We start from the raw sequence: 24,970 nt of genomic DNA, 5'->3' as shown, positions 1-24,970 counted from the left end.
GGAGAGGGGAGGAGAGGACACCACGGGACAGGGGAGGAGAGGGGAGGAGAGGACAATATGGGGCAGGGGAGGAGAGGGGAGGAGAGGACACCACAGGGCAGGGGAGGAGAGGGGAGGAGAGGACACCACGGGGCAGGGGAGGAGAGGGGAGGAGAGGACACCACAGGGCAGGGGAGGAGAGGGGAGGAGAGGGGAGGAGAGGACACCACGGGGCAGGGGAGGAGAGGGGAGGAGAGGACAATATGGGGCAGGGGAGGAGAGGGGAGGAGAGGACACCACGGGGCAGGGGAGGAGAGGGGAGGAGAGGGGAGGAGAGGACACCACGGGGCAGGGGAGGAGAGGGGAGGAGAGGGGAGGAGAGGACACCACGGGGCAGGGGAGGAGAGGGGAGGAGAGGGGAGGAGAGGGGAGGAGAGGACACCACGGGGCAGGGGAGGAGAGGGGAGGAGAGGACAATATGGGGCAGGGGAGGAGAGGGGAGGAGAGGGGAGGAGAGGACACCACGGGGCAGGGGAGGAGAGGGGAGGAGAGGGGAGGAGAGGACACCACAGGGCAGGGGAGGAGAGGGGAGGAGAGGGGAGGAGAGGGGAGGAGAGGACACCACGGGGCAGGGGAGGAGAGGGGAGGAGAGGACAATATGGGGCAGGGGAGGAGAGGGGAGGAGAGGACACCACGGGGCAGGGGAGGAGAGGGGAGGAGAGGGGAGGAGAGGACACCACGGGGCAGGGGAGGAGAGGGGAGGAGAGGGGAGGAGAGGGGAGGAGAGGACACCACAGGGCAGGGGAGATGAGGGGAGGAGAGGACACCACGGGGCAGGGGAGGAGAGGACACATCAGGGCAGGGGAGGACAGGAAAACTGTTGACACTGAGGAGCTTTAAGTTATGAAATAGCCCTAAAATAGTGACTGACCAGTCAAACACTAGACGGATGGATGAATCGATCGATCAGTCCAGAGTCTATTAATGTATTATTTAGCTTTCATCTCTTTTGTTTGTTATCTGGGAAACACTGACTGACTGGCCTCACAAATTCACTCAGGAGTGACCTTTCCCTTTCAGTCCCCAGGTCAGGCAGGTGACATGCACTGTGAGTGACATGGGGACAAGGCAGCAAACCCAGCAATTTATTCAACCGTCATCCACAGAAATATTTATTTCTTAGTCTCTGTGTCTACATCAAACTGGCAACATCGTGATACATACTGATTTTGTAAAGTGTCATATTCTGCTTTATTATCCCATAGACACTGTAATGCTTAACACTGAACCCCCAATAACTGCATGGGGCATGAGGAGGAGACCCAGGGATCGTGGGCATATTCTCACCAGTGAATAATGACGGATAAGGAATGTCACCTTCTGTAGACTTACTTAGACCAATGACACATTTTATCTAAATTCAAAATCGCTCCAAGCAGACTGTCCATTACCTTTGCTCTACAATAACACCACACAAACATCCATTCTAGCACGTGCTATAAACCCAGTGAGTACGCCTACATTTAATAGTTTGTGTTTAGACAGTATAAAAGTTTTATTTTTAAAAAATAAAATGACCCTTGGATTTATTACTCTACTCGCGTCACAGTGTCATACATCACAGATTCAGAAATGAAGAGTGACATGGGGGGGGAAAACAAAACTAGTAAAAAAATAAAAAAGTGAAATGAAAAAATACACACCAGCTCTCTCAAAATTTCCTGCATATTTCATCTGTATTTCCTGCATTAACATGCTAAAATGCGTTCTTGAAAATTCTGTTGTCTCCTGTAATACAGATGATACGGTTCTGTAGGAGAAATAGTTTGTCATGTCTTCCGTCAGTCATCTGAAGACAGTGGGTTTAGGGGAACGTCGGCGAGCCGTCATCTTCAGGCTGGAGGATGAGTGGAGGGCTCGGACTGTCATATCTCCTCTTACTCCTCCATCTTCTCCTGCGGGTAATGAAGTTGTGAGTGACTGCTACGCCCGTTTACAGTCTGTGCTGACTACACGGCGCTTTTTAGGCTCCTCGCAGGGTGACCGTACTACAAGTTCCGCAGATCTTAATGAGAACTGTATTTATTTCCTGGCTGCCTGCACCAACGAAGGGTTTTACCGACACAGCATCTTTGAAAAGAATTACTGTGTTACTGCAATATGTTGTGAAGCGTTTCCTGAAATCAGTGTTTCGGGGGAGGGGGGGGAGGTCAGCGGACAACAGACGGACTTACTGCAGGAAGAAGACCACCGCCATCGCCAGCAGTGACGCCACATCTGCACATATCCATATGGCTTTATAGGTGGAGGGTGCCTGAAAACAGTTATGGATTTATGGGATGGCTCAGTATCTGCATACTAAACACTAACGGTGACCTGGCCTGCTTAAGAGCTTTTTTATAATGTAGCTTCGAGCTGTGGGCCACGGACCCGGGTCCTCACCAAGTACCAGACGGGCTCCTTCATGCTTTGCAGAAGGTGGCAGGCGTTGGTGGTGACAGAGTGGGCCCCAGCACACCACATCAGGGAGAACAGCCAGGGCTCGTTCACCGTCCACAGGTTCACAGACACATTCTGCTGCAGTTCTCTGTCGAGAGGATGAGTACTGTATGACGGGGATGTGGTCAAAAAGCACATCATACGAGGCCTACGCACTGCAGCTGTCACCCCCAGGCACATCCAGTCGGGGCTTATTCACTGGCAGTCAATGCAGCCAGCAGGGGGCGTGGTAGCTAGTGTTTGGATTAAGTATCTAGCTGCATAAATGGCTAAACTGTACACTTAGGATAAGTGGATCAGTTAATAAGATAACAGTTCTGACTGTCCACACTGCATGGAGCTTTCCAAAGCTATCAAATACAGTACCAGTCAAAAGTTTGGACACACCCACCCGCAGATTGTTTTCATACTATTCTCTACATTTTTTTAATAATTTTAAAGACATCAAAACTATAAGGTAACACGTGGAATATGATAAATAAGCTTTAAACAAAAAATAATTTGTTTGGGGGGGGGGGGGGTATGCAGCTTTGTGGGGACTCAGAAGGTTGCTGGTTTAAGTTTGGTGGTTGGCAGAGAGATGCCACCATTGTGTGCTTGAGCAAGGCCCTTAGCCCCAATTGCTTCAAGGATGCGCCGACTCTGCTTTCCTTTCTCCGGCGGTTTCACGAGGTGGCCTCCTGGGATGTGGTTCCGGCTGTCTTGGAGGAGGTGCCACATATTTGCTGAGCACTCATTGGCTACTTTCTCTACATCACTCTCTGGTCAAACTCTTCCAAAACCCATTTCTAATTGTGTTTAGGTCAGGCGACCAGGTCAGGTGATGCGACACTATCAGTCTCCTTTGTAGGCGGCTGGGCGTGTCCAACTCTAGGTGCTGGTATTGTCATTAACACTCTCTTCCACTTCTACCTACTCAGACAATTCAAAATCAAATCATGTGACATACGGAAAATAAAAAATGGCTCCCAGCATTCATTTCGTGAGTCTTAAGGCTCCTCAGGAGACTGAATGATGATGACGACACTTGGACCATTATATATACAGATCAGATTAAACACCTCGATCAAAGGTAAAGCTGCCATAGATAGTAGACATGTGCATGCATCTGCCCTGTGCCCCATCTTCAGCATCTACCTGATCTTCTGGGTGGTCATCTCATTATATCTGTAGTTAAGCTGGTTTCCTTTCTGGAGATACATTTCCGTCTCGTTGTCATAGATGTGTCTGAACCTTGGGGCTTTTGTCATCACGTTCTTCCTGTGGAGGGGGGGCAGCCACAGCACCTAGGAGATCAGCAGAGCAGCACCAGCTCACCTACCGGCCTTCTAAGCGGGCTGGGGACACTGCGATCCCCAAAAATCAGCAAAGTATCTAAGAACCAGGTATGGTCACGAAGGGGTGTGGGACAGTCTCTAAAGGCGCCTTTCCCACTGCCAGCAAGAACCGAGGCATCCATGCGCCGTATCACGAACTGGCACTCTCACATTTTCTAAATTACGGGAGCTTGTACTCGTGCTGATATGGCTCTGCTTACTAGCAGGGCTGAAAACATGACCAAGCCACGCCGGTTGCGATCGCACCGTCTGACTGGTCGAAATGCATAGAGATACCGGTCTGAACTTGAAAACTAGTGTAACTAGTCTCTGTTTGTGGTTAGGGTCGAGTACAGCTCAGCTCCTGTATGCCAGAGGAAAAGCGCTACAAGAGTCAGACACGATCGCTGAGAATGTGGTAGAGACGTCATGAATGACGTACAGACAGTAATTAGGAGTCAGGTACAGTCAGTGAGAATGCGGTACAGATGGCATGAATGAGGTACAAACAGTTATTCATTGTAAGGTGCAGTCAGTGAATGTCTGGCAGTCATTTGGAATGAGGTACAGACGGCATGAATGAGGTACAAACAGTTATTAATTGTAAGGTGCAGTCAGTGAATGTCTGGCAGTCATTTGGAATGAGGTACAGACGGCATGAATGAGGTACAAACAGTTATTAAGAGTCAGGTACAGTCAGTGAGTATCTGACAGTCATTGAGAATGAGGTACAGATGGCATGAATGAGGTACAGACGGCATGAATGAGGTACAAACAGTTATTCATTGTAAGGTGCAGTCAGTGAATGTCTGGCAGTCATTTGGAATGAGGTACAGACGGCATGAATGAGGTACAAACAGTTATTAAGAGTCAGGTACAGTCAGTGAGAGATCCAGTCACTGAGAATGAGGTACAGGCAGCATGAAGGTAGCTGAAGACTAGCTCACCAGCTCAGGAGGGATGCCGGACTTCAAGATTGTGTCAATCACATAGTCTGTGTCACTGCTGCTATTTGTGTCCTCCTTCAAGTCGAAGATTATAGAGATATTTTCCTGTTTAGCCAGCGCCAGCAGTTCAGAGAGGCGTGGAATGGATTGATTCTTTGCGTCCGCCTTCTCTGTCTCTGAGAGCGATGAAACCGTGTGGAATGGATCATTCTGGAAAAAGAGCCACAGACAAATGTGCTGTAGGACTTGGACGGTAGAGCTTTGCCTAATTCTACAAAGCAGAGCAGCAGTGAGGAAAGCAGCACTCGCTGTGTTAAAAGCTTCTCCATTATGGGATCTGGGAAATAGGAGCTGCTTTCATGTAGTGAGATGGAACCCGGGCATCATACCAGCTCAGAGCAGGTCATGACAGAACTGACCTTCAGGAACCAGTTTCCCGCGTTCAGTCCCTCTAACTGTGACCAGGTGAAGCTGCTGCTCTTGTTATCAGCCTGATCAGGGATCTGCTCCTGGACGTCAGTCGTTCTACGGAGGCTTTTGTCATCATGCATAAGGAAGGGAACTCCGTCCTTGCTGGTCTCCCCAGCACGTTGGCGTGTGCAAAGGAGGCAGAGCAATGTCAGTTAGCCAAGTGACCCGGTGGTTCTTGTGTCTGTTCTCCTCCAACATTGCTTGGTCTTTGGCTGAAGACCCATGTTCCTCCACATGGACCTACCTGATCATAACATCGGTCTCGAAGGCGAACACCCCATACTTTGCACTCTTCTTGAATGACATCATTGTGTTCTCCGGGGCGAGCTAATATCAAACACATCGATCGAAGACAAATGAGGCAGATCAAAGAGGGAAAAGAACTAAATCAAACAGACTGAATCAACGTCATTAATCAAGTAATTAATACAGAAAATGATCCCAATAATCAGAATTTGCTCAAAATTGACACATATAAGTAGATAGAACTGGGAGATCTTTCTCACCATCGGTGCCCCTCTGTGGCCAATGAGCTTTGGTTTACCGGGGACACGTTCACAGAGGCATGGAGACTCAATCGAAAGTGGGGAGAGGAAGACTGCAGCCGTCAGCAGCGTGAACGTGCCCATGATGACGACCTTGGAAGCTGCATGTGGGTAATCATGCGTGTGAGGAAGCTGGACAGAAACCACACACCGACACGTGGCAGGTAGCCTCACGGAATCAGGGCCTCACGGACTTTCAGATGCCTGTGTGTTCTCATTTTCACACTGGCTTCCTCTAGATATCGCCGTATCGCCCTTAATGTGTGATTGCTTGTGTTCGGCTTCCACTCTATAAAGGCCTGGCCTCCCACCAAGGGTCTCGCCCGCTACGATTCAGGCTCACCGCAACACTAAACTGGATGGTGGATGAGATAATAACAGCTATGGCCTTCTGTAGAAGGTGACTTTCTTGAGGTCAGCAGAACATTCCTACTGCCATCTTGCCGAAAGCATGTCGGAGTTGGAGTAGTGTGTGCGTCGTGCATAGACCTCCCAGCTGCTAGGGGGCACTGTATATTGGGGAAGCACGTCTGGAGCCTGTCCCCTCACTAACCTTTGCTCTGGGTTTTGTGGTAGCTGCGGAAAACGAATCCACTCAGCAGGGTGAGGGCCAATACGCCGCCAAGCTGGAGAAAGGGACCCGTGGCCTGTGTGAGATGACACAGGGATGGGTCAGTGGAACAGACACAACCACAGGTGCATATGTACATGTGCGCTGCCCAATTGCGCCCCCTACCTGCAGAGACAGGGACACAGTCTTCCACTCCTCTGGCCACCTAAAGGTGATACCCAAAAGCCCAGCAGTGATGATTAACACCGAGAAAACCAGCAGTACCTGCAGAAAGGAAGATTAAAACGCAGCTTTCAAAATATGCAGAGAGCAGCAGCAGGAAAGGGGCACAAGGGTAAGTCAGGCAAACAGAAACAAATCATTCATTTATAAAAAAATATTTTTTCTGGAACAAATGTACCTTATGAATAACGTGAAGGTGGTTTAAGGGCTCCCTCATGGCCACAAGGAACAGCGAAAACAGCTGAAAGATTCATTTAAAAACCTTATTTACATATAAAAAAAAAACACAAAGGCTTGTGTAACTTCACAGCAATAAAAATGGTTTGGTAGCCTAAGGTAGTTGAGCTCATCCCACTAGGTGGCAGCATTACTGTTCATGTAGTTGCTGTCAGTCTGTGGTGCATGCGCCCCCCAGCTTCAGGGTCTCACCAGCAGGAGGCAGCAGTACACTGCCAACAGTGAAGAGAAGACCACCACAATCATGAACCAGTTCAACCATTTCTTCAGGCAAATGAAGGCCTTCCTGTTGTGCAGAAGAATAAAGCAACAGGGCAAAAAAATGTGAGAGGTACTAGCTTTCAGGGATCATTCACTCCCACAGAGCATAGAACAGCTTTAAAACTGATTACCCTTCAATGACCAGCACAGTACATGGCGCCCTCTAGCAGCTGGGAGGTCTCTACACAACACACACACACACACACACACACACACACACACACACACACACACACACACACACACACACACACAGACACACACACACAACCTTTTAAAGAAGACATGCTTGGTCTGGGGTGCTGATCAGGGGTTGTAGATTCAACCCTAAAACCACCCACTGTTTTGAGTGCCACTGGACCCTCCTGTTGGACATAAAGAAGAACCTTTTAAAAGATCAGATCTCTTCAAAGGCTTCCAGATGTTTGGGTGATCATGTCAAAAGCACAACTCCGGTGGGAATGAAGAAGAGGTCAGTAGCAGACGGGATGTAGGGGCAGCATGTATGCAGGTTTCTCAGTGCTCGGCTGTTACAGCATCATCGTGCTGGCTGGGGACGAGCTCAGAATGTCCGTCAAAGGCTTTGATCTGTATCTTGAACCCTGCAGTGACCGTTTGCTTTTTGTTTGGTGTGTTTGCTTGCTTGTTCCCACGTAAGATACAAAATCACGTTGGTGTGTTGGTGTTTGAACCACTGATCGGTTATTCAACTTGCTCTGTGTGTGTGTGTGTGTGTGTGTGTGTGTGTGTGTGCGCGTGTGAGAGACAATCCATTACATTGTAAGGACCAAATGTTTCCACGTTGTGATAAAAACCTGTTATTTTGATGTTGTGGGGACCATATTTTTTGGTCCCGATTAGGGGAAATTAAATTTTTATAAAAATCTGTAACTGCAATTAAACTAAAAATGCCAAAAGTCTTGTATTAAGTTTGATTGCATATGATTAAGGTTACGGCTGAGTAGGGGTTATGGTTGTCATTGTGGAGATTTGGGTTTTGCCCATAGAAGTGAATGCATGGTCCCCACAAATGTATGAGTACAGGTTTGTGTGTGTGTGTGTGTGCGCGGGTGAACATATATACGGACGAAGCTCACCAGTTGACATCATCGCGATCATTGTATGCCATCATGCAGATGTACAGCCAGCCCAGAGTGAGTGCAGACACCAGCGTGAAAATGCAGAGCCATGCATGCTAATAAGAACAGGGGAAAGGTCAGAGGTCAGAGGTCTCCGAGGGGGATTCGCTACACACAAGCGGGTCTGTCATATATGTATTTCTGCAGCAATACATATACTTTCTGTTCAGGTTTCTACAGAACAAGCCACTAAGGTAACACAAAGGTAATATAAAAAGAGCCGGGCCTGTTATCAAAGCGCTGTGTTCTGAAGCCTGAGGCACAGACATGCTGTTGTACCTTTAATCAAACTGTATTAGTGAATTCCAGCCTGGAACAGGGCTCTGCAAATCTGACAGGCTTTTATGTGACCTCCTGCATTTAGCTGGGGTTCTCCTTAAGGGGCAGCTCACCCCAAAACTAAAAGAAGAGAAATGTTTTAGTGGGGGTTTAGTGCTTTATATCCATCTAGACTGTTATGCTGGCAGTTGCCCAGTTTTGGTAGAAATGTTGGTCTTCTCTCAAATACAATGGGACTAAACGGCATTCATTCTGGGATGATTAAAGCACCAAAAATTGTGGAAAATTCTACAGTAATGTCTCTGACCAGAAATCATGACCTGGTCACTTGTGATCATGCACAGACTTTATAATGAGCAATTTAATGTTGGAACTATTTTCTGCTACCAAACTCCACACACCAACTGCATTACCTGGGCTTCTCCTTAACCTTCTACCTCCACCTGAGCTTCTCCCTAACGTCCCACCCAAATACGGCAAAGTCATATGGCTAACACTCTTTAGCAGCTGCAGATGGAGGGAGCCGGTATCAAACGGAGCCGGCAGACTGTGACAGGGGACGTCCCCCACCCCCCCCACTCGATGCAGGCCTCATCCTGCCCAGCTCTGCACAGGCCGAAACCCAGCAGTTTCATCTGAAACAGGCGTAGCTAGTAGAACCTCATCCAATCCTCAAAGTCAATTCAGCACACACCATCCACAGACCCCCCCCCCATAGACACATTCCACTGTTAATTAACCACTTCTAGTTTCCTGCAAAATTTCTCCTGCTTGTTACATGCAGTTTTTTCCTTAACCTTTGGGCTACATTTAGCCTCTGCTGCAAGGCAAGAGGTTGTCTGTATTATTAGTGTGCATGCAATATTTACGGACTCGTGTCTCCATTTTCACTTGCTGTTCCCCAGTATACCTACTAAGAATGAGTCACATGACCAGCAGGCATCTGGGGGTGGTGCAGGTGTGGCAGCCGCCAGAACCACTTACTTTGCTGCGTTTGTGCTGCTTGGTTTTCCCTCTGCTCCAGTCACAGCTATAGACACCACGGCAGAAAATGTGCCAGAGACCGGCCTTCGACGGTGGGACCACCATGGCCCAGGCAGGTCTGAAGAGGCTGTCAGAAAACAAGCCGTTACTTAGCCATCCACCCACTTATCAATCCTGCACACGTGACAGAGGTACACGGAGTGCACGTTGAATGACGGAATTCTTTCAAGTCATTTTGTGGTTTTTGTAGAAGTTTCTTTGTTGGATGCGTTCCTTATTTTTGTGTTGCTTATTGTTTCGCCGTCAGAGTTCACCAGAAAGAGCTTTCGATCCAGCCGCCCTCTGCCCGCGGTGAGAGTCATTGCCAATCCCTCCGTTACCGTGGTGGAGATTCTGCTGGCACTGGATTGATTATGAACGCCTACGACAGGGGTGTCGAACTCCAGTCCTCGGGGGCCGGAGTCCTGTGTAGCTTAGTTCTTTCTCTGCTCCGCCAGAAATGATTCAGCTAATGAGCGGTGTGGTAATTAGCACATGGAGTTGAATCAGGTGTGTTAAATGAGGGGAAACCAAAAACTGTGCAGGGCACCGGCCCCCCAGGACTGGAGTCTGACACCCCTGGCTTACAGTATGCCTTCGTTACTCAGTTGGTGGAGAGTGATGTTACTCTTAATGACGCTTTTGTGCATGTCTCCTCTCTGGCTGCCCCCCCGTTCATTTCTAACAAGACTCTCTTTCTGGTACTTTAACATCAAACTCGCCCAGAACTTTTCTTTCCTATCACACAAAGCAGCAGACTTTTAATCTAACAATGGTGACAAATAGCACAAACCCACCAGCATGTCTCTTACGCCGCAGTACACATGAAAACAGTCATTCATACACAAGAGTGTGAGATCAATAACCTAGAAACGCAACTACCACTTTAGATGATGTTTGCAGACAAGGAAAGCCAAAGGAATGAGGAAAAGCAAAACTGGCACTCTTCCAACATAAAACAGTTGGTGTTATAGCAGTAAGGAATGGTGCTTATGAGAAAAGATCCACTTACAGCTCCAAGACAAAAGGGGTTTATTTAACAAAACATAACACAGAGCGGTGAACCGCAAAATAAAAGGACCACATGGAATCAAAAGCAGGAACTAACTACAAAACGATCAAGAGACGATAACTAGGGAAAAGAGCAACACAAGGCACAGAACTAGGAAAACGAAACACAGCAACATGACCACTGAGAGTCTAGTGAACAGACTGGTAAAAGGCAACTTACATGCAAACAACCAGGCTAATGAGAGGGCAGGTGAAGGAGCGCAAGACAATCAGCCGGTTGCAGAGGGTCGCAGGGCAACGAGAAACAGATGGAGCAAGTTAGCAAAGATGAGCACAGAACCAATAGACGAAACAGACACCAAATTAGGAGAAATTGCCTGACATGGGTGACAAAGCAAAGCTAATCACAGGATCCAAATGTGCAAAATGAAGTCAGAGCAGATCACGCTGGAGGAGCTCAGCACTGCTGTAGTACAGCTTGCATATGATAATGCACCTTGGGTGCATGGGCTTCCTGCAGAGTTTAATAAGCATTTTTGGAGCATGCTGGGATTGTACCTGTGGGAAGTGCTGCAAAAACGGCACACGGCATCAGACGGTCCCTCTTTGCTGCTCAATAAGGTGACTTGGTGCACCTTCAGACCAGGAGCCCTATAGCTCGTCAGTACGCAGTGCACCTTGCGCTACTGATTCACACGGCCTAGTCCTCCCGCTTATGAGCGTTTGAAATAGCCAGGGCCAGTCAACCCTATAGATGACACTGACTAGGACACCAACGTACGAGGGGCACCGGCTTGCTAGGAAATTTCACTTTGTCTCAGACAGGGGGGGCCAGCGGTGATGCTTGCAAGGGTGCCGCATCAGCTAGAACCAGCATTGGAAGTAGCTCCATTTCAAATTTCACTGTCACATATACAAACATCCCACGACCCGGTAGGATAAGCACTTTGGAAAATGGATGGATGGATATACAAACATACACCATACGTCTGTGTAATTAAATGCTTCTGCCTTAACTGTTCAGGGTTTCTTTGACTGACTTTATCCATTAGTCCTCTGGATGTCTGCGAAATTTGGTGTCAAACCATTATAATTGCTTTTGAGAAGCTGATCCCAGTTTTAGCAGCTTAATTTCACACTTGTTTAGCCCTTATTCATATCAACATGAAAACCTGTTCTTAATTACGTAATTAAAGAAAATGCCCAGACATCATTGCTCACTGCTCTGTCATCAGCATGGCTCTCAGAGTTACATGATTACTGGGTTAGTGGTTTAGACCAGTGTTTCCCAATACAGGCCTCAGGGACCCCAAACAGTCCATATTTCTGTTCCCTCCCAGCTCCCTTCCAGACAGTCCACATATATGTTCCCTCCCAGCTCCCTTCCAGACAGTCCACATTTCTGATCCCTCCCAGCTCCTTTCCATACAGTGCATATTTCTGTTCCCTCCCAGCTCCCTTCCAGACAGTCCACATATATGTTCCCTCCCAGCTCCCTTCCAGACAGTGCATATTTCTGTTCCCTCCCAGCTCCCTTAAAGACAGTGCATATTTCTGATCTCTCCCAGCTCCCTTCCAGACAGTCCACATATATGTTCCCTCCCAGCTCCCTTCCAGACAGTCCACATATATGTTCCCTCCCAGCTCCCTTCCAGACAGTGCATATTTCTGTTCCCTCCCAGCTCCTTTCCAGACAGTCCACGTTTCTGTTCCTTCCCAGCTCCCTTAAAGACAGTCCACGTTTCTGTTCCCTCCCAGCTCCCTTAAAGACAGTCCACGTTTCTGTTCCCTCCCAGCTCCCTTAAAGACAGTCCACGTTTCTGTTCCCTCCCAGCTCTCTTAAAGACAGTGCATATTTCTGATCTCTCCCAGCTCCCTTAAAGACAGTCCACATTTCTGATCTCTCCCAGCTCCCTTAAAGACAGTGCATATTTCTGATCTCTCCCAGCTCCCTTAAAGACAGTCCACGTTTCTGATCTCTCCCAGCTCCCTTAAAGACAGTGCATATTTCTGATCTCTCCCAGCTCCCTTAAAGACAGTCCACGTTTCTGTTCCCTCCCAGCTCCCTTAAAGACAGTCCACGTTTCTGTTCCCTCCCAGCTCCCTTAAAGACAGTCCACGTTTCTGTTCCCTCCCAGCTCTCTTAAAGACAGTGCATATTTCTGATCTCTCCCAGCTCCCTTAAAGACAGTCCACGTTTCTGTTCCCTCCCAGCTCCCTTAAAGACAGTCCACGTTTCTGTTCCCTCCCAGCTCTCTTAAAGACAGTGCATATTTCTGATCTCTCCCAGCTCCCTTAAAGACAGTCCACGTTTCTGATCTCTCCCAGCTCCCTTAAAGACAGTGCATATTTCTGATCTCTCCCAGCTCCCTTAAAGACAGTCCACGTTTCTGATCTCTCCCAGCTCCCTTAAAGACAGTGCATATTTCTGATCTCTCCCAGCTCCCTTAAAGACAGTCCACGTTTCTGTTCCCTCCCAGCTCCCTTCCAGACAGTGCATATTTCTGTTCCCTCCCAGCTCCTTTCCAGACAGTGCATATTTCTGATCTCTCCCAGCTCCCTTAAAGACAGTCCACGTTTCTGATCCCTCCCAGCTCCTGGTAAGACCAAAAACATTTGACACCCCTGCTTTAGACAATTAAATGCAGGTGAATTAGAGCCTCTCCCCACAGATTACTGCCCATGGACCTATATAGAAAGGAACAGCTATATCCCCTGAGCAGGACGTGCTCAGGAGCTCTCTTATTCACAGGGAATGATGTAATTGATATGCGAGAACATATTCGTGGTATAAAGGTTAAAATGCATGGGAATTTCTTGTCATAAGAGCACAAGTGCTTTCTTATTTAATGCGTACTAATCATGTCAGTCACAGCTTATACACACCTCACAGCGTTTTAGAATAGCACCACCCCCCCACCCCCCATACCAGTGGGAAACGAAATCAACAGATATCCCAGAGACAGACTGATGGATTCAACGTAGCGTCCAGCTTTGAAAATCACATCTGCAAAAAGTTGCTCGTCAGAAGACAGTCGCGGAGCAGCACGGTGGTTTATCGTCCACAGAGGGTCTGGCTTTCCACCCAGGGCAAATAACTCCGCCTCCTCTGCAAGTCCACGGTTCCTCAGTCTGTTTAAGACACTCCACCACATTGACCCAGTCACCTACCGCCTTCCATTACCATCCCACTAAGGCATCTCTCCTACATTCTGGGTCTCTCTGTCAAAGCTCGTGCTTTACAGCCTGATACATTCACCAGTACCACCGACCAAACCTCCTCTCCCGTGATGCCTCCTAAGGTCACACCGCAGAAATGCTCCTACATTTCCATTCATAGCTCCCAAACTGGGCTGACTGGGAGGGCTACAGCCACGAGATACGGTCCTAGCTCCCAAAAGGGAACATCTCACATCTGTTACTCATCGCGGAGTTTCATCTGAGCTCGCCTAAATGCCCAAACGTGGCACGGAGGGAATGGGCATCGTTATGTCCAACAATCAATCCCACTTCAGATCGGAAATCCAGCTTGAACCAGCGACTCAACCCTGATCCTCAAAATCTGAAACCAGTTATATACCTATCACTCTCTGCTTAGCGAGTTTTCTGCATACTGAACATGAAGGACCGTCCAATAACTTACCGTGCTGTGATCCCTTACTTAACCTTCTTGATCCTGCTCTTGGATTGTGACTTGGATTCCGCTTGCCCTGGTTTGCTCTTCACTCATTGCCTGTTTCCCTGCCTATGATTTAGGATTACGTTTTGGTTTCGAGCGTCCTACCGTACCTGGACTTTCTGTAATCCTTTCATTATGGATACAGTCATTTCTTTGTGTGTGTAATATTTCTGACTTTTTGTTTTGCAGGCGCGGATGTTGTCACACCAGACACACCTGTCCTTTGACTTTGAAGATTTAAGAGCATATGATTCATACTGAATGTACCGCCGAACTCCCTGAGAAAACACTACCTAACATATAAACTCTGGGAGATGCCAACTCTCATTAGCAGAGATCAATGCACTAGAGGAAGAGGAGTAACCCAGGCGGTTTACGGCCCTGCTGGGGATGTGAAGCTTCACAAATTCGGTAAACTTATGGCACTTGAGGATGTCTGGTACACAAGAATAATGAACTAGAAAACTGAAGCAAGCGTATTTAAAACAAGCAGGCTGGATTGCTATTAAGGCTAACTGGGTACCGGCACAAAACTAGTTATGCCATACGGGGAAATATACTGGCATAGTAACCCGAGGCACATGTTAAGTAATCTAACAGCATTACTGTAAGAAGTGGCCATTAATCCAGTAAATCAAAGTGACAAAGCAGAGGAATGCAGGGAGCCGAGGTCATCAAGCAGCACTTCGTACGAGGACCTGTGCGCATGTCCTGCGGCCATGAACACACCTCTGGCGAGTGTCTGTTTCCCAACATCACATACTACGTGTATCCATCTACTCATGTCCGGGTTTTGTCTCAGAAGTGTGGCCGTCAGTCTGGACGTATCTCGGTCATTATATGGGAGAAGTCAAATGTATTGTATAATATAAATGTCAATCATATGTAACTAAAGCTCTACAGTGGCAGAACAATAGGTTTGTTTTGGTTCGTGCTGCATGCCGAGCACACGGCAAAATACGTCCATTGAAGTCCACTGCATCTGCTTTGGACGTCTCGCGATTAATTTTATGAAGGCTCTTATGGGACGTAAGTGCGATGGGACGTTACTCCACAGGGCGGCAGGCGATGGATGGCTGTGTTTAGCTTGACACTGACTTGCCCTGTCCAGGGTCTGTCCAGGGTCCCTCACAGTCTTCCTCACTGTGGCCACCTTCTTCTCCTGCACTGCTCTTTCCCTCTAAAGTTTCCTCATCTCAGTTCAGAAATGGCGGCTTGCCCAGCGTGAGCCTTTAACACGCAGGTGGCGCAGAAGCTCTGGCAGGACCATGCAGAGACTGAATAGCCTAGAATTTAATTATCAGTAAAATCTGGTTAAATTGTTACTTTAACACAAGGGCAGTACTGTGTTGGGTATCTTTGTTCTTTAAATCAATGGAATAATGTGTTTTATGTGTTTAAACAGGTTCCCTTTGATGTGTAATTGTGCCTGAAAATCTACAGCCATTCAGTGTGACAGATATGCAATAACAGTGGGAACCCTAAAGGGGACATATTCTGTGGCACTCTTTGGGTCCTGTGACAGGGGTATAGCTCTGCCTCCCCACCAGATCCCATAGAACATTCACAAAATTATGCTCTTATAATCCAGAAGTATAATGCTTTCATAATTCAGGACCATGATATCGGACAATGACTCTGGACCTCTGCCAGGCTACTCATGACTTAGCTGTACTGAGAACAAAAGCGATGAAAAACAAAAAGCCCTCTGGCACGGAGCTCAGAACAATAAGCATTATGATTCTAGTGATTTTCGGAGAGTCACTGGCGACTCTGATCGGGGCTGAGATACTGAGGGTGGAGTCTGAGTGTCTGGGTTTGCGAGTCTCCTGTATCAAAAGCAAGACCCTGGCCTTTAATGACCTCTTGGGGCACAGCTGTTGGCCGTCTCTGCTGATTCATCCTATGAAGCCAGCAGATGGATTGGGAGAGCATGGGGGGTCATGAGGTCGCTGGAAAGGGGTGTGTGGCGTTCCTGATATCTTTGTAGGGGGAGGAAGGTCCAAGTCTTTAGAGTCCCGGTGCTCCCTGTCTTGCTGTTTGGCTGTGAGACATGGACACTATCCAGTGAGCTGAGACGAAGACAGGACTCCTTCAGAATCCTAGGGTACCGCTTGTTGTTGAAGGAGCGGTTGCTAGAGGAGAATGAGGCACATTACCTGCTTTGTGAGGGAACGTCAGTTACGGCACGATGGCCATGTGGTGCGTTTCCCTGAGGGCGATCCAGCTCGTGGTGTTTCAGCTTGTGGTAGGCGTGGCAATGGACTGTACCAGTGCATGCTCCCCAGCCTGACCTGACCCGACAGAGTTGATCATTGATCTCTCTCCCTCGTCAATAAGTTTATCTGGAAATGGGTCATTTCATTGATTACAGTTAGTCACTGGATGGGGTAAATGTGTACAACATCTACTGGACTCTAGGAAAGGGCACACTGCATTATGGGAATAATCCCTGTGGACTAAGGGTCATAGTTCAGAGACACGGGTACTATTCTGTACACCGAGTCATAACATTTACAGTATTTTACAGCCCTTAGCTAGGGCGACTAACATAAGTGCTTTGAGACTCTGCGACAAATTTTTCCGATACTAGCTCAATAAGGCTATGAAACCATCTATCTGAACACTCTTGAGAAAGTGCAATTTTTTTTATTATTTTTTTTTTTTATTTATTTATTTTTTTTTTTTACACACACACACACACACACACACACACAAGGAAAAAATCCGAGTAAGAATACAGAAGAATTACTTCAGGTATTTCTTGTCGCTTGAAGACAGTCAAGGATTCAGCTGTTCGGACATCAAGGGGGAGTTCATTCCACCATAAGCTACTAAACAATGTGTGATATGTGAAGGGGAGTGATATTTGTAGACAGGGGATTCTGAGTGTGGCAATGTAACACAGAAAGGGTGAAAATCCCCTGGGATTCAGGTAAGCGGGCGGTATTACGCTAAAGTCAAGTAGGTTTTTTAGGATACAATGAAATCGGATGGAGCTGATGTTCAGAGATAGCAGTCTGTAGTGATCTGTGTGATGTGCGCAGGCAGATGATGATCTCCACACGCAGTCGGCAATGCGTACGGATTTGTTTATCATGAGGCAGTAGGCAGTAGGAGCTCAGTAGGATATTAGTGACGTCAAGAAGTGAGGGGCTGAGCCAGACAGAGGCACTGGGGCAAGGCCACATGGTCAACAGCAATGCATTACTGACGTCTACAAACAAGTGCTGCTAACACAGCGAAGACAGAAGTAGACAGCATCTGAAATTCGTTGCCATGGGTCGTTGTAGACACCCCCCATTTTTTTGTGGCTGGATCTAAAGTACTGAATTTTACCCGATGGGGTATAATCAGAGTAAGGGGTAGGCAGCACACAAGCATCGCAGATGTCACGGACGTGTGATACGAGTGGGCGTTGAACTCACTAGTTCTGTTGCTAACCGTTCCGTTACTATCCTTGAGTTTGTGAGGAAACTTTTTTTGAAACATGTTTGAGACATTGTGGCATCATTGCTCCATGTAAAGGAACAGAACTGGAGTGTCCCTCCCCAAGGCCAAAGCTTCTCAGGGACAGATTTGGCATCACGCCAATATTACCCCGATCTCATAGGGCTACGAGTATGATTCCTGGTCTTAGAGCAGGGGTAGGGAACCTGATCCATGGAGAGCCGGTGTGGGTTTTTGGGATGGCCTCTCAGTCAGCCAATAATAAAGCAGCGATTCTCAACTCCAGTCCTTGGAATCCACTGTTATTGGCTGATTGAGAGGTCATCCCAAAAACCTGCACCGGCTCCCCATGGATCAGGTTCCCTACCCCTGTCTTAGAGGAATGTCTTATGAGGAGAGGTTAGCTGAGCTGAATCTGTTTGGCCTCGAGCAAAGGAGACTAAGGGGCGACATGATCCAGGTGTATAAGATTCTAACAGGTCTGGATGCTGTTCAGCCAAACAGCTACTTCAATATTAGTCTAAATACTCCATAGGTGGAAATTAGCAGGAGAACATTTTAAACTGAATTTGAGAAAACACTTCTTTACACAGCGTGTAGTTAGAGTATGGAATAGTCTTCCTGTTAGTGTTTCGCAAGCTGAAACCCTGAGGTCCTTTAAATCAGAGCTAGATAAGATTTTAACAATTCAACTATTAGTTAAGTTTTCACGAAACGAGCTTGATGGGCCAAATGGCCTCCTCTCCATTGTAAATTTGTTATGTTCTTATGTTCCATCTGGCTTTAGCTATAGTGGGCTGACTCATTTTAAAGGAACAGGCAATTGGTCAGCTGACCTCCACTTCACAGACTCATGGTCCTTCACTCCGAGTTTGTTTTGGACATCGTTATAACTGCAAGTGCCAGTTGCAAAGTACAGGTAGGCCATCGCCATGGAAACCATACCACTCCCATCGCAAGTGAACCTTGCAATATCTAAAAGGAAACCAAAGTTCAAAGCTCAAAAGGTGCACATAAACTGTGGCGATACTGACAGATCTGCAGTCGCATGCTCGGCAGACTTCATACAAAACTGTAGAAACTCGAAAAATTCTGAGTAAAACGAGCTACGTCAACAACGCCATGATGGAACTGCATGAATGTTTTTATGTGAATCTTACTGATTGTCACGCTGTTGCAATTAATCTTGGCACCAAGACCTCAAGACCTTCTGTTTATGTGTGAAAGTTGTCATTTTGTTCCAGTCGCTGCTGGTTCAAGTCTTAACTAGCCTCCAGGTAGGCTGAGGCAGGAATCAACAGGTCGGCAATGGCACGATGGCTTGAGAGCCCAAACAGGCACTGGGGATCACGCCCCGCTGCTAATGCAGCATAGCCAGATTCCAAACCACAAAGTCCTCTGCACAAACAACAGACTACAATATCACTATAAGCATTAACAAGCAAAAAAAAAAAAAAAGACAAATGTGATTCATTCATAGACGTACAACAAGTGAATTCAAATGAACACAAGTAAGGTGTTGTCGTCCAACTTTGGGTGCTGTTCATTGCTCCTGTGCCAGGATCCCAGCTGCACCCAGTCCCCGGTCCCACGCTCCTTGTGCAGAGCGTGGGACCGCGTGTGTCTGGCAGGTTGGGACTCATAACCAGAAGGTTCTTTGTTTGAATCCTGTGACCAGCAGATTAATAATAATTGCAATTCTTCCCTAAACTCTGAAAAGTACCATATAGATATTAAATAAATGGCTGACCTGGCTTTGACCCACAACTCTGCTCTCACCTGTATATGTGTGTGTGTCATAGACGAAAAAGATTATATCCTTACAAGGCTAACTAGGGTGGCATCTTCTTAGAGGGCAATCCATCCCCCCCCCAGGTCAGCACTCTTTTACCATTGCGACTCTCCTCCTTGCTGACAACTTTTATCATAACCACCCCCCGCCCCACACCAGTCATTTTGGCCAAAACCAAAGAATTCCTACGTATCCCTACAAAAGGCAAATAAAGTATAGGAACAGCGTAGGAAGAAGTTTGATATTAGGGGGAGCGCAACTTAATCATTTAAATTGGGGAGGATCAATAAAGCCAAAAGATACATCAGGGGGGACACTTCCTCCCCCTTCCCCTGGACTCTACGCCCCTTATTACACCAACACTTGTATCAATAATGGGAAACTCTACAATCACGCTACAGTTACATGTCTGTGGCTGAAACATCAGTGCAGGAGATCAAAGGGCAGTAATTGTGTCAATAAATATTGTTATGTGATGACTATCGGGCTCATTGTTGCAGTCCTATGCCCTTGATATTGCTACTGTATGACTTCTGTGAATACAAAGAGCCCCACGGCCTTTCACAATGAATACTGACCCCCACCCTCCGCTAACTTCTGGCTGTTTATCAAACTTTGTTTTTCTTTTTTTTTTTTACCTTTTCGATGACTGAATTTGAAGGAGGTGCAGGAAGAACTCCAGCAGAGTCTCTTCGGCACTCTGTGATCCTCTGTGCCTCCCCCTCGCTGAGAAGCTGGACTTCAAATAGCCGGAATAATGCGTCTGCTATGGGAACGTCCTCAAAGCCCTGCTCTGGGCGAGAAGGTAACATAAAGGAATGCAAGAAAGACCTGCCAATATGTCAACAGCGTCCTCACAAGTCGCCCAGAAGCCTCCTCCTGCCATAGCGACAGTGATGTGCCAGTTCTGGGTGTTTCCGTCCCAAGAAAATTAAGCGCCAGCAGACAGATTTCAATTCTCTCACTTCTCCGGGGGGAAAGAAACCCTCGCACAAAGCAACAAGATGCAAAGTGGCGTTTCATTGCGCAACACCGATGTGTTTAGACACAGGCTGTGAAATTAAGTCAAAAATAAACAAGGTTTTTAGGGAGACTTTACAAGGTTGTTCTGGAATTTGATTTTGAATTAAATCCAGGTTGTGGGTAGGAGTGCGGTTTTGGGGGGGCGGGGGGGTAGATGTACTCGGACTGGGTGAAGTCAGGTAAGAAGCTCGCTCATTCACCTCATCGCTTCCTCATACTCAGTCATGCACAATGGCAGGCTTTACTGTCCTACTTTTACTTGTCCCAGTAAGCATACGCAGATTCCAGAAGTTGGTCACACCTGCATAACGTCTTCCAGTGACGTCAACGTCAGTGTGACAGCGATCGCTCACACATGATCTTATCGATGCCCCTTCTCCCATCTCGGTCATAAATCCAAGAATCCAGCATCCTAAAAATGGTCCATACATGCCAAGATATACCTGATGCATACATCCTTTTCTTCCAAATTCCCACGGCCTCTTGATGTTAAACTTTAAGTATCTGCCTGAACGTCGTGCCTTGACACTCTGGATCATGCCTCACTGCTCTGACTTCCAGGCTGCATGTATGTTTTGGCCTGAAAGCACTGAAGGTGAGAGAGAGCGTCCTCATCTACTGATGACCGTTTGCATATGAGCCGCTTCTACACCAGTGACTGTGGCCCTTAACCACCCTTAATCATTAATGACCCCTAGTCGTAATTAATGAGCCGTTTTACGACGTTACTGCAGCGCCATGTCAACTAGCCTGAGAGCAGATCCTGCTTCTGAGGAGCACCGAGAGGAGGGCAATACAAGCTGGACCGCTTCCACTATCAGCAGCTGCCAGTGCAGCTTTCTGTAGCTGTTTGAAATTAAAATTTAATCACCTCCGCGATACACCTCAAATTACTCCTAAAGTCCACAGCCAGCTTCCCACCCAGATTTCCAAGCCAAAAGGAAGTTGGACGCATATTCTTAGCCTGGACATATAGCTGATAATCTTTCTGATAATCTGTCTCAGGCTAAACAATGACTTTCTCCATGAATATTGACTTAAATAAAAGTATATTTACGCAAGGTTAAATCAGCACTTTATAATAATACAAAGGTCCTGTGTGATTATGCATCCACGAATGCTGTGGAGCTCCTTTTATATAATAATATAAAGATACAACATACAATAGATGACATGCGGGATTTTTAATTTTATATCAATAATTTCAAACTAATCAGTTATGATTTGGGAATTTATATTGATCAGGTTTTTACATTTTGTTCTGTATAACTTCGATTTCTCAAATCTGCTATCTGCTCATTATCAAGTTGCAGGTTTTAGATAATTATAGATACGCTGTATGTCACGACCTGCTTGTACGATCCTTCCGTGTGCCACGCCGCTTTGCTACCCTCTGAAAAGCCCCACGTGTTATTTCTGAGAAGCCCTGTGTATTTAGTCCGCGTTCAAATCTATTTCCCCAGTCCGGTCATTGACGTAGTCTACCGTGTGCATGTGTTTCTGCCTTAAAAAACCCCGTTTCTTGCGTTACCGTCTACCTGACCCTGATTCCCCGACCCGGATCATCACAGAGATAACACGGAACAGCTGAATACAATCAGGAATTGACAGGAGGTAACGAGGGGGCGTGGCACACGGAAGGATCGTACTAGCAGGTCATGAGACTGTAGGTTCTTCTTGGGCTGTCTTGTATCTTAACCATTTCTGTGTCGGCGTGTTTGCAGACAACATGTACCCGTCCTGGAAGGCTCCTTGATAGATTTTATAAAAATTGATGACATTCAGCTTTAAGAAATGACTGGGGTACCTACAAATTTACTCTAAAGAGGAAATGGACTGGACTAAAGGAAGGCAGGGGTATGGTTGCAGTTTAATATGAGTTTTTAAGTTGTTTTAATGCTTCTAGAAAAGAAAAACTTCACTTGTTTAAGACACAGTCAACTGCTCTAGATAGAATTCTTTCTGTTTTGTTTTCTGGCAAATTTTATTCACAATTGTTGGCTGCTTAGTGTCTATAGGACTGTTTGAGGTCTGTGTCAGACAAATAGCTTATGAGCCAGTCTGGGTTTGGGTGAACGTTTCAAGTCGTTGGCAAACCAAAGTTAAGTTATAACAACAAAATCTAAGGATGACTCTCATGTGCTCTCATTTAACCCACCCCATTGTTGAGGGTGCCTGTCTATCTAGAATCTCTAGGCAGAAGTTTTGAGACCATTTCCTGGGGGTCACCCACAGAAGATCGCTTAAGGCTATCTTCTAATCAAGTGATGAACTGTAAGCCGTTCCAGGCTCACAATCGCCAAGGTCATCACAGCACGTTCCTCACAAAAAATCCAAACCAGTCGAGACAACAAACCAGAGAGCAGAACATCAGAAGCAAAATACTTCGTGTTTTAATTGCAAATCGAATATTCTGATAATTTTAAGTGCATATTAACCAGCCAATCCTCTCCTGTCCATGTCAAGCTAGAAGCCCCATGGTTACTAAATACCAGAAAGAAAAAAGAAAACTGCAGAGACAAGCCCACACATGTTCAATGACAGGTCTTGTACAGGGCAAACAGGATGCCAAAATATTTTAATTAACAGGTGAAACATTTCGACATCTCCAGAATGCAGAGTATTTCAATGAACATTCACAGATTGATAACACATATGCTACCACTTAATTGGGGGGCGTGCCCCCCCGCCCCCCACTTTTTAGTTTGACATCATTCGTCACCCCAATAAGCAGAACTTTTTGTAGGCTCACATACCTAATGCTCACCAGGAAAATGCCAGGCATGCCTGACAGCTGGTGCAGCCCCGTGTGTAACATGAAGTCAAAGTAACTACTGATGTGTCTTCCCAGGGAACTAAGACTAAAAACATGTCAGAATATAATGTCTGAGACGAACTGTAAGATATTAAAATTGGACTGGGCTTCTAACAGACCTTAATTCAGAGCTGGATGCAGAAGAGGCAGTGCTGGCTGAAACAGACCTATGCATTTTACATCCATCCATGACTCCTTATCCCATGAACAGCACAGGTAGCTCATGGAGGGGATCGTTGATCATCACAGATGATTTTTCAAATCATATTCACATCTAAGTATCCACATTAAACAGGTGTTGCAGGTACAAATATGCAGCTATCGGAGACCTGAGATCAGGCCTCCGAATTATGTAGCCTATTAGAAGCTTGTGATCCATGCATTTCTAACATTAGGTCATCATGTTTTATCGACACCAGCCCCAAGGGAATGACTGTGTTGAGCATCGGGGAGGTTGAGGTCTCCACCCATTTAAGAGATTCTGGGGGGTTGTATTGCCTGGTTTTGATTATTGGCGGGTACAACTCCCCCCCCCCCATCCCCTCCATAATTTATGGCCATCACCAACCTCCCCACCTGCTCCCGTTCGGCAAATTTTATCATCAGGGAAGACTGACACTGAATATCGGCAAGATTGATATTGGATCGAACTGCAAATGAAAATCAGTGGTATTGACCATCCTCAGTTTCTGTTACAGATCGTCTCTTTTAATTAAACATATCCATCCATCCATCCATTTTCCAAACTACTTATCCTACTGGGTCGCGGGGGTCCGGAGCCTATCCCGGAAGCTATGGGCACGAGGCAGGGAACAACCCAGGATGGGGGGCCAGCCCATCGCAGGGCACACTCACACACCATTCACTCACACATGCTAATTAAACATATATCAGTCATAAACATGAGCAACATTACTACTAGATTTAAATCCAAGATAACAAAATAAACTAGTTGAACAGAATTTGTTAAATACTCACCTTGATAACTGACTTATATCCCAGTTTCATACTGACACACAGTTTCATACTGACACGGTTCCAATTTTTGTCTTACTTGAAAATAAAAAGTAACTGAAAATGCAATTTCTAGGAAACGTTTCGCTTAAGCATTCATTTCATATAAAAAAATATAATCATTGTTAATATAACCATTGTTAATATAGCCATTATTATTGTTGTTATTATTGTTCTTATTATAAGAATATGAATAAGAATTTCATTATGGCAGTAGTTCGTGTCTGCGGGGCAACAACCACATTATAAATGTAATACGAATCGTGCAAGTTCGTGTCACGCAAATAGTAAAGTCACGTGAATCGAATGGGTCATACAACGTCGAGCTATACCATTATGAACATGGTAACGCAAGCAGAGGAATCACGTAGGTGGTGCAGCTTACCCTTAATTTGAAGTTCTTCTGCCGTGGCGATGTTCTATGAGCCGGCTCGCCTGTTTTCGCTTTTCTTTCACACTAGGGACAATGTGAGATGAATGCTAATGATCTCCCGGCTATAAGAAAGACCGGCTTTTGGAAGCAAGCGAAGCGAGGAGGAGCGCACAAGAAGGGGAGGAGGGTTACTTTCCCTAGATGGATAAAGTATATCTAACATAACGATCTCACTCGTGGGCTAAAGGAATAACACGTTTACAAAACACTACGGACATGAAACAATCCAGGAAACGTTATCGCGTGTTACAAATAATTTTTGCA

General features: G+C 46.5%; 1 protein-coding gene across 4 annotated transcripts; it reads right to left on the bottom strand.

Moving 5' to 3' along the window:
- Window positions 1–1,123: 1,123 nt before the first annotated feature.
- On the bottom strand, window positions 1,124–24,801 carry gdpd2 (glycerophosphodiester phosphodiesterase domain containing 2). Of its 4 annotated transcripts, none has more exons than XM_049028318.1 (16): window positions 24,659–24,798; window positions 20,060–20,214; window positions 9,451–9,577; window positions 8,146–8,243; window positions 6,980–7,073; window positions 6,729–6,791; window positions 6,494–6,592; window positions 6,311–6,404; window positions 5,719–5,858; window positions 5,457–5,539; window positions 5,161–5,314; window positions 4,742–4,951; window positions 3,616–3,764; window positions 2,422–2,566; window positions 2,214–2,293; window positions 1,124–1,934 (listed from the first exon to the last, which is right to left on the bottom strand). In XM_049028318.1, the coding sequence occupies exons 3-16, from the start codon at window positions 9,553–9,555 to the stop codon at window positions 1,844–1,846; spliced, it is 1,605 nt and encodes a 534-aa protein (XP_048884275.1). In that variant the 5' UTR covers window positions 9,556–9,577; window positions 20,060–20,214; window positions 24,659–24,798; the 3' UTR covers window positions 1,124–1,843. The 4 variants fall into 4 exon arrangements, with proteins under 4 accessions (XP_048884275.1, XP_048884276.1, XP_048884278.1 ...); XM_049028319.1 differs by having other exon boundaries at window positions 20,060–20,209; window positions 24,659–24,794; XM_049028321.1 differs by lacking the exon at window positions 20,060–20,214 and having other exon boundaries at window positions 24,659–24,801.
- Between the last annotated feature and the right edge of the window lie 169 nt (window positions 24,802–24,970).

The sequence above is a fragment of the Brienomyrus brachyistius genome, chromosome 10, assembly GCF_023856365.1.
Source record: "Brienomyrus brachyistius isolate T26 chromosome 10, BBRACH_0.4, whole genome shotgun sequence".
Classification (NCBI taxonomy): domain Eukaryota; kingdom Metazoa; phylum Chordata; class Actinopteri; order Osteoglossiformes; family Mormyridae; genus Brienomyrus; species Brienomyrus brachyistius.
The sequence above is the reverse complement of the archived record's forward strand: the minus strand, read 5'-3'. Positions and strand labels throughout refer to the sequence as shown.